General features: G+C 31.7%; 1 protein-coding gene across 2 annotated transcripts in view; it reads left to right on the plus strand.

Moving 5' to 3' along the window:
• The window catches only part of LOC124360371 (RNA polymerase-associated protein CTR9 homolog), a 61,288-nt gene extending 51,820 nt beyond the window's left edge, over window positions 1-9,468 (plus strand). For both annotated transcript variants that reach the window (XM_046813941.1, XM_046813940.1), the window contains 2 exons: window positions 2,741-2,796; window positions 9,326-9,468. In XM_046813941.1, the coding sequence (XP_046669897.1) occupies window positions 2,741-2,796; window positions 9,326-9,363 (94 nt within the window). In that variant the 3' untranslated portion in view covers window positions 9,364-9,468. The remainder of the gene's footprint in view (window positions 1-2,740; window positions 2,797-9,325) is intronic.
• Window positions 9,469-9,970: the final 502 nt, after the last annotated feature.

Raw genomic sequence — 9,970 nt, forward strand, 5'->3', positions numbered from 1 at the left:
TATCTCTTTATTTACTTGTTCAGCCATTATACCGATTTTTATATAATTTTTAAACCTCTTATATATAATCTTAAGTCTTTTTTATGCCATTATCGGCCAAAACTTAGTTTTCATAGCAATGTGAAACTTGCATGTTGTGGTGCAAAATTAAAACCTTAATGTGCTGGAGAACTTCTAGAGTCATTGAGAGAGCATTTTGGGCTATAATTTTAAAGCTAGTTTGTCTCAAGAGAAGTGCTTCTAACATTCTGTCAAAATTGCCTTTGGTTCTGAAGCATCATCTGGTGTTATAGTTTTTAAGTAATATTCAGAATTTTGAAGGGGTTGTTATTTGCTTCAACATGATGGATGTTTGAGAATGCTGCATCATGATATTGATTGGGATGATGATGTTTCTCTCTATGATCCAAGAGAACAGACACTGCACTTATTTAATGATTGAAGCTTTCCTAAGGAATGAATCGGCAGCAGTGTGGATAATAACATTGCATTACATTTCAAAAATCATAAAAATTGTGTCTCGATGGGTACCTCACGATTTGACAGAAAAACGAAAATCTGTGAGAATAGCCAGCAGACTGCTTAATAATGGTGTTTACTGAATTATTCCCAAAATTGTCAGTTGTAATCAGACATACATACCATTTAATGATAATCCAACTCAAGGAGAGGATCGCATATGGGTATTTGGAAGACAAGCCATCCCTTACAATCGTCAAGAAATGACTGGTAAAGAAAGTAGTATAAACTATTTTCTTAAGAAGTACTGGACTGGTGAAAACCCTGACTAGTAATCCCGCAACAAATTAGGGAGTGCTGTACGTGACGCCCGCAGTAGTCCCGATAGCTGTGCTAAACAGTTTTCACAATAATGTTTCATGATGAATAATCTCTCGCTTGAATAGGAATGTGATCTAGCAGAATAAATAAGTTACAGTTTCGAGTAGTTTTTGTCGGTTCTACTAGATCACAGTTGTTATTTTATTTATTACTGGCCCAATTGACGGTATTCAATCAGTTGTTTCAAGTAATCAGCTGATTCTATTTCTGTTTATGTAGTAAATACAGGTTGTAATCTCACTTTTACGTTAAAGGTTGCCCTGATTGTAAACATTTTGTTGTGTTTACGGTGAGTAGATAAACGTGGATGTTTATGTAATTATTGATTACGTAAAATGGCACGAAAAAGACTTACAGATCAATTTTTGGATAAGATGCTTCCCTGAGACTTATTGCTCAGCATTTTCCCACCACCATCCCTACTACAAATAAGAAGGACAAGCCGAAGAGAGCATGCCACGTGTGTAGATAAACTAGCATCAGCGAGCAGCGGCACCTGGACACAATGTGCCGGTATTGTGATGTTCCACTTTGTGTGTCCGACTGTTTTCGTGCCTTTCATACAATCAAAGATTTCTGACGGGACTTGTGTACTGTTAATGTTTATGAGAAAATGCTGAATGTTTTATCAAATTCTCATATTTTGTAAATATAATTAAAAAAACTTTTGTGCATAATTATATTAATTTCTGTAAATACAAAGAAAAACTTTAAAAATGTTTAATTGAGTGTTTTTCATAACACATCTACTGTAGTAAACCCAAATTTCCTAAAAAAAAACAAAATTTAAAAAACTCACTTTTTATGGCAGTATTACTGAAAAAAAAACCCACCAGTAAAAGGGTTAAGCTGGAGGGACAATGAGGAATTGTCACAGCAAGTTAACAATGAACAATGCTTATCTTTCTAAACAGAAAACACAAGTTCAATGATAAACCCTGTCAGGTACTGATTGGTGTTCAGACAATCAGTTAAGAATGATATTATTGCAGTATATATATCTGAAAACTTTCAGCGTGACAGGGGAAGCTATTGAGAGAGAGAAATAATCATGATAATTTCTTATAGTTATAGTTTTTCTCTTGTAGTATAACAAAATTAAGCAATAAAATGTTGTACACTTTAAATGTAACCTAATTAGAACATCTGTCCTCCCAGGACTTACTTTCACAATCCACTATTATTACTTTGGTAGTGAGACACACATTATTAGGTTCAAATCAGATTATTTTCTTTAAAGAAATTTCACTAAATGCCAGGAGAAAGTTTCTTTTCGTGTTACTGTACTTTAACTCGTTATCATGTATCTGTGCACAGATGTTTTTAAACCTCCATTATGTCATAGATATAATAATTTTCAATGATATTCACTTCAACTCGGTATAGAAAGCTGCAATATTTTTACAATTAACCCATTGAGTTATAACCAGGGTATAACAGTTTGCCAATAATACAAACAAACAAATCATTAAATGGCATAACTAAAATTATTTTGATCTTATTAGTGGAATTCAGATAATGGTATTTGTTACAAACATTGATACACATTATCTCCGATGCAGTGCAATTAATTATAACTGAAATGCAGTTTTTAATTTTTGTTTATTTTACTTTTTGTAATTTTAATTTATATTACATTTTTGTTTAGAAGAAATTAAAGTTGATATCTACAAATAAAAAAAAGTAAATATGGAGAACTTTAACAATAATTTTATATTTTGTTCATTCATTAATACCTTTACTTGGCACAAGACATGGGCCGACTTGTGACAGCTGGATTAATAGTAAGCTGCATTCACTGCAGTCAATGCACTAAACAGTGGAATTTGTTGTTCAAATGTAAGTTTATTAAATGTACATTTATGAAAAACAAATTCAAATATTGTACTGTGTGTTTCAGATCGCCTTCACCAGAAACTCGGAAGTCTGTGTCTGGAAGTGATGATGAAGGATCAAGTATGTATCGTATTGTATAGTTACAGCATTTCACCATTATGTTTTCATTTAATCAGTTGTAATTAGCCAACCTCATTTTCCAAACAAATTAATGTATTAAAAAATATTCTCATACAACTTTTTCTTTATGAAAACTTCCTGTCAGTTCAATTCATTTTGAGGTCTTTCTCATTGGGCTATTTAAAACTTTTCCACAGAGCACTACAGTTTGTCTCACAAGGTCCAGAGTATTGGACCCTTGCACCTGAATGCATATACATTGTCACACGTACAGCCCGGCCTACCTGGCATCACTGTGCAGAGGACTCGCACAGTAAGCCTTAGCCTGCAAAAACTGCTATTTTGTATTTTTATGTTAGGTTGATATTTATGTAATTTTTGAAATCTGCATTTTATTTTATGAAGATAGTCCACACACGAAATGCCTATGGTGTCTTAGAAATTAGAGTGTGGTGTTTTTGATCAACTCAACTTAGTAATATCAGTTACTTAGATTTTGTTTTCATAAACACTTGTTAATGAAGCAAGCAAATCAAATATATTACAAAATTACACAACAATATAATTTACTAACAAGAAAAATTTATCTACCTGTCTAATATCTAATACAAATGATAAAATTAAAAATGTATTATTTTATTTGTCACTAATAATATGGTAATATCATTATTATTTTGTACATTTGTAATATATATAATTTATTTTCTTTATTAATAGGTCTTTATTAAACATTCTAACTAACTGATATTACATAGTTGAATTGATTATGAATCCCTTTATTTCTCAGATACGTCAGGATTGTCGTAGGCATTTTTTATTGGATTCTATTTTCATGAAATAAAATGCAGAATTAACCCTAGAACTGGCGGTCATTTCATCCTGTAGTGTCGGGCTGTTTTGGAGCTTCGCGCAAGGTTTTTTTAAAAAAAATTATTAAAAAATATAAAATAAAAGCAATATAAATAAGAGTATATATTTTTGTGTTCATAATTAAACGTAGAATTGCACTATATTATAAAATTAACCATTAAAAATTTTCTAATAAACACTTTTTTTAATCAAATATAAAATTTACGAAAAATATTTCTTAAAATTGGGGGGGACCATACCTAGCAAATGAAGTTATAGTGAGAAATATTTATAAGTGAGATAGCCATTCTGTGTCAAATTTTATCTAGTTTCAGAAAAACATAAACATTATACACATTTATGAAAGCATCATAAAGCTATAGAACAAAAAGCAGCGATGCGTATAAATTCTGAAAATCGGGTGTACACGTAAGACTTTGACAATACAAGTTTTGCTAATACATTTATCTATGAATACATGTTATTTTGCATATTTTATTACTTAGAATAAAATAGAATATACAGTAGTAATGAAATAATTACCATAAATTATTTTTTGAAAAGTAAAAAAAGTTAAATTTTGCCATTGTTCAAAAATTTTGCGAAAAATTTTCATTCAGCAAAATATAAAATAGTTTCTAAGGCTTGTACTATATCAAAATTTATAAATTTATGGTGTATAAGTAATAGGAAATATTATGTAGTTAGAAAACTATAAATATAACTAAAGATATTGAAAAAATGTAGAATAACCTAAACAGTTATTATATATTATAACCAAAGAAATTACAGGAAATATATATTTTATTGTGAAAACTATCTATTTACCAAAAATAAATAGTTACTTCAGAGCTAAAAGAGTGCTATAAATAACGTTTAGTAAGTGAAAACAATAACAAACTATGTGAAATGAATTTTAGCCATTTTGCCATAGCCTACACAAAGCCGGTAATTTCTCAAACATATTTCAGTAAATAGAAATTGATTTATTCTAAAATATATATGTTTACACTACTACGACATCAAACAACACACTACACATTAAATACGACACTAAAACACGCGTAAAACTATTAAAACTTACAAATATCCACAGCTCGGCACGAAAGTGATACAGAACGGTAGCGGCAATATGGCGGTCACAACAAACGGCGTCGCGTTTTCTTTTACGTTCAAAATAACAAGCTTGCTACGTCATAACCATAATACAAAGAGGAATAAAACTCATCTGTTCCTTAGCATTTTTCTTCCCGAATCCAATGGTGCATGAATTATATCGATACGTTACCGGAGTATATTATAAAAAGTAATTATACGAGGGAATGTTTGATCGACAAAATTTTGACGGTTAACACCACAAAAGCGGCATTAACCGACATAATTATGTCGATTAACAGTTCTAGGGTTAAAAAATTACAAGAATATTAACCTTAAATAAAAAAGTTAGCAGTTTTGCAAACTAAAGCCTATGTGCATTACCAAAACATAAGTGACGGCAGGTAGGCCAGGCCACAAAAGTGTGGGTGTGTGCACATCGGGACGCGAGGGTCGCCTAATAGTCTGGGGTTCTGAACAAATAGAAGACATAAAAAACGTTTAAAAATATATGTTGATGTGCAATACATTTGTTATTAACTTACAATCCAGTAAAATTTAATGAAAAATAATATATTATCAAAGCACATTGTTGCACCTTTTTTAAGTGTTTTTATTTTTATATCTATTACAAAAATTCCTAGCTCGATCCATAGTATTGATAGTCAAACCTGGAATCTGAAATCCAGGTCCAAATCTGGAATTATTTATCAAATTTCGATTCACAAAAGTATTTTAAAATCAAGTTTAATTTTTGGAAAGCACCTGATCTCAAAATTAATTATGAGTTTTGCAGAGTTTCAGGAAAGTGCTTGTATTTTAATAACTCATTCATATGTTACTTTTTATTTTTATTTTTATCACTTAAAATATGTATTTAGACTTTAAATGTTTGATAATACTTCAAAGCAACGTATGATTTAAAAATTGTTAAAATATGAAAATTTATGTATATATTATTTTATATTACTGTTAAATTACTAAACTTATAAAAATAAGAAATAAACTGTAATCTGCCATAACATTGAATTGTATTTTTAGAACCACATTTTTAAAACATAAACAAAAAAAAACATCTGATGGATTAATTATAAAAGGCAAAATTAAATCAATCATATGTATCAATTCTCCCCCCCTAAACTTCACATTTCAATAGCTGGTCAACATGCCTCCTCCAAACACTTCCATCGTCCATTTTAACTTTGTACAGTAGCGAACTTTCTTTTTCCATAATTCTTCCAAAACTCCACTTGTATCTTGAGTTGGTGTAATCTCGAGCCTGTACTCTGTCTCCCACCTGAAATTGTCTGCGTACGATTCGTGTAACTTCTTGTGCATTTTTGCTATCTGGTAGTAATAGGCTCAAGTGAGTTCGAACACTTCTTCCAAACATTAAGTTGTATGAGTTTGAGCCAGTTGTGTTTGGAGATTGTCGAAGTTGCATCAAAAGCCTATATAATTTTACCACAACGATAGCATTTTCCTTTGAGCTTTTCAATGGCTGAATTTGTTGAACGTGGACTAAGTAGAGGTTTTGGCCGAGGTGAGACTCTCTTAGATGTGTTTTCTTCATTTGAATGTCTTTGCTGAACCTGATTTAATTCAATGTGTTCAGTACGTGTTCGGCTAACAGTCATACTTTCTGCTTTGGCAAGCTCTATAGCCGAAGCTATGTTCACAATGTCCTGATAGGTGTGTTTCTCGCGGTCTTGGAGTAATTTAGTCCGAATATCTATGTCTTTCAATCCACGAATAAACTGTAACTTGAGAAATAAGTCTGCAACTGATTTACCACAACCACAATTGAAGTTACAGTTAATTGTCATCTTCTTGAGAGCCACCGAGAACTCACTAACTGATTCATGTTCTTGTTGAGTCCGTGAAATAAATTTATGCTGCAAGGCCCACTGGCTTGGTTGCGGGTCGATAAAATCCTTGAGAAGCTGTACTAACTCGTCGTAATCTTTATCTAACGGGTCGTTGGGAGCACAAATATCGTACAGTTGTTGGTGCAGTTGGGGAGTGAGAGCATGTAGCAATGTGTAAACTTTAGTTTTATCATCAGCTCTTTGATTCTTTAGTTGTAAAAACACTTCTAATCTTCTCACAAAATTTGAAATGGTTTCATCAGGGTGGTAGGGATTGAAATTTATATTCCCTGAAGTGTAGTTTGAAACCGTACAAACAGCTTCACTTGGAGATGAAGTAGATGTAATGTTTGTGTCTTTGAGATTGTGTACCATTTCTTGTAATTTTGTTGTAAGGTTTAAATACTCATCCTCCACATTACATCTGTATTCTATTTCATGTTCTAAATAGTTTTCATCTGTCAAACAATCAATGCCATTCTGAACCTGCTTGTAACGTTCCCAGTATTCAGTCACAGCCTTGATTTTTATATTTAGTTCGGTTAATGTAGGGTTACCTTCAGCAAGTCTTTTGCCCTTTGAAAATTGGCCCTTAATAATAGATCGAGCTTTTTTTAGTTTTTGTAACTCTTCTTCTTCTTTAGTCATTTCTCCTTCTTTTTACCTCGTCGCCACTGTTAAATTACTAAACTTATAAAAATAAGAAATAAACTGTAATCTGCCATAACATTGAATTGTATTTTTAGAACCACATTTTTAAAACATAAACAAAAAAAACATCTGATGGATTAATTATAAAAGGCAAAATTAAATCAATCATATGTATCAATTACATATTTATATTACTACTCAAATTAAGAGGTAAACAAAAATAAGTGAATATATGATGATACAAGCAGTGCACAAACGTAGACACAGAATATATTAATTTCAAGTTCAATATTATCTACAATTACCTTTCTTTGGTGTCTAAATGGTTTGTGGAATTGATCAAAATATGTTATGATTATACAAATGATTGTATAATTTCTGGTATCAGAAATTTGCCACTATAGGGTTGAAGAGAATGTGAATATTTCTTATAATAGCTCAGTTGCTTTGGCTGCGCAGATGAGCTTGTTATCATGTACAGAAGCAGATTTGAAATTGTACTCTGTGATATTTTACTAGATAGGGTTGGACTGTACAAGGAGATAGTGTTCAAAAGTTAAACTCACCATAAAACCCACTAAAATCACCCTAGTGCTGTTACGTAAAAAAAGAGTAAACTAAGATAGTACGATATCCACCCGATAATTCTTATGCTATCTTGAGTAGAAATCAGAGTTGAAATACCTAAGAATAGCAACTGACAAGAAATTCTGGTGTAACAAAGGACCTAAACTGAAATGCTGGGTGAGCTAAAGTCAACTTTGGATCAATAATCTGGGGCTAAGGCAAACAAAGGATGTACTCATAAATTGCAAGTTAAGAAGCTTATGAAAACTCGACAAGAAAAAGCTAAATAGTTGTTATGGACTTTATTACAGGATATTGCAAGCTCAATTCAAACCTACGGAAATTGAAGAAGATGGTTGCTTTTGATTTTGTCAGTGTATGGAAAATACCTCATTTATTGGTAGAATGAAGTAAATGGCTGTAGTGATGGCCATCTTCATTTTAGCCCCATAAGAACAATGTTAAACCTCATGCACTCTTATGACTTTATATTTAAAAGTTACAATTAATAAGCATCTAAATGATTTTTTAAAAGTTTTTCTATATTGTTATTAAGAAAAAAAGAATTTTATTTCTTCATTTAAGTTATCAACTGTACTTGAAAAGTATAAAGTTTGGATGCATATTAATAAGATCTTTATTGAGACATTCCCATAATGCCACAATTTAAAATAAGGGTGTAAAAACAATAAATTTTAACGTTGTTCTTATGGAGGAAAACTTAAGGTCATTTCACTACAGCATTGGTCTTACCAAGGAGTACAGTTGGAGGAACTTAGCTGTGCTCGTAGGGCCCTATTACTACCCTTTCAACAAATAAACGCTATTTGTGTGGCGGGTTGCGTCTACGTGCTAGCTGCTGAGATGAAGGCACAACAATCGCTTTAACGACTTTAAACTCGCGATTTCTATTTGCAGATAAGTATTGACAAATACGTTGTTTTCAAACACACTATAACAACAAAAACAAGGATAAGTCTTATTATTGCTATTATTTGGTATTATCTTATTATCTTATCTAATTCCACCACAATCAACACTGTCACAAAACAGACTGATTTTAGCGAGTGTGGTGAGTTATTTGGGCCAATACGATTCCTGAAAGGAGGGTTTTACCCACGAGTCAAAAGAAATGTTTTCGGGACGCAGCGCATAAAGCTACCCCGCCACCCCTCCCGCCTATCACCACACACTCAAGGTCACGCGCACAGCTAAAGTCCTCGAACTGTACAGGGAAAATCCTAGGCTGCCATGAAGTTGAATTTGAAGATCTACCCAGTATTGATCCCATCGAGGAGGGTTAACAGAACTACAGTAACTGAAGTAGGATTTGGTGAATACAACAGACTTCATATGTTGTGCTGTAATTCTTTTGCTTCTTACACAATATCTCTTAGATTAAGTATTCTGTTATCTTTATGTTCTTAGATGGAGGATACAGTTAAACATTTTACTATAGAACATTGTTCCTTTAGCTAACTATCACATGTATGTTTCAGATAAAGGCAGTAAAATGTCGGGAAGTGGCAGTGAATAGAATCAACCTTCAAAGCTTCCAATGTAAATTTTACTTTACTTTTTGACATATTTTAGTAGTATATTATCATGTGTTTACCTGAAATAAAAAAAAATTGAGATTGTATCCAGTGTTCTTATTTTAAAGTGTTCCTTCATCAAAGTATCATTTCAGATGTAATGTGTAAATAAAGTCTGGACCTTTCCTGCCTGTTTTTGCTATATTAAAATATAGATATATACTTTGGATAATATCACTGTAAAATAATTATTTGACATTTTTTAATATTTTGGATATTCTGTATAAATGGTAATTTTTAGTGCAATTCAAATGTAAATCTTTTTTAGATGACATAATTTAAAAGAGCTTAAAATATTAAACAAATGGTGAAAATTAGATATTGCCAGCTCTTGTTTTACTAAAATGGTGACAAATCATGGTATAGATGAAGCTTTTCCACTAATTCACAGAGTTATCATAAGCTAACTCGAGGAAGAAAAATGTATCTTACATATAAAAATGATAAAATTTAGGTCACTGCACAATTTCCCAGCGTTAACTACGTTCTTGTTATGATAAGATCATTGATTTAAGATTTAAAAAAATAAGGTTCCTATTGCATTTGTGT

Source organism: Homalodisca vitripennis, chromosome 4, assembly GCF_021130785.1.
Source record: "Homalodisca vitripennis isolate AUS2020 chromosome 4, UT_GWSS_2.1, whole genome shotgun sequence".
NCBI classification, from domain to species: Eukaryota; Metazoa; Arthropoda; class Insecta; order Hemiptera; family Cicadellidae; genus Homalodisca; species Homalodisca vitripennis.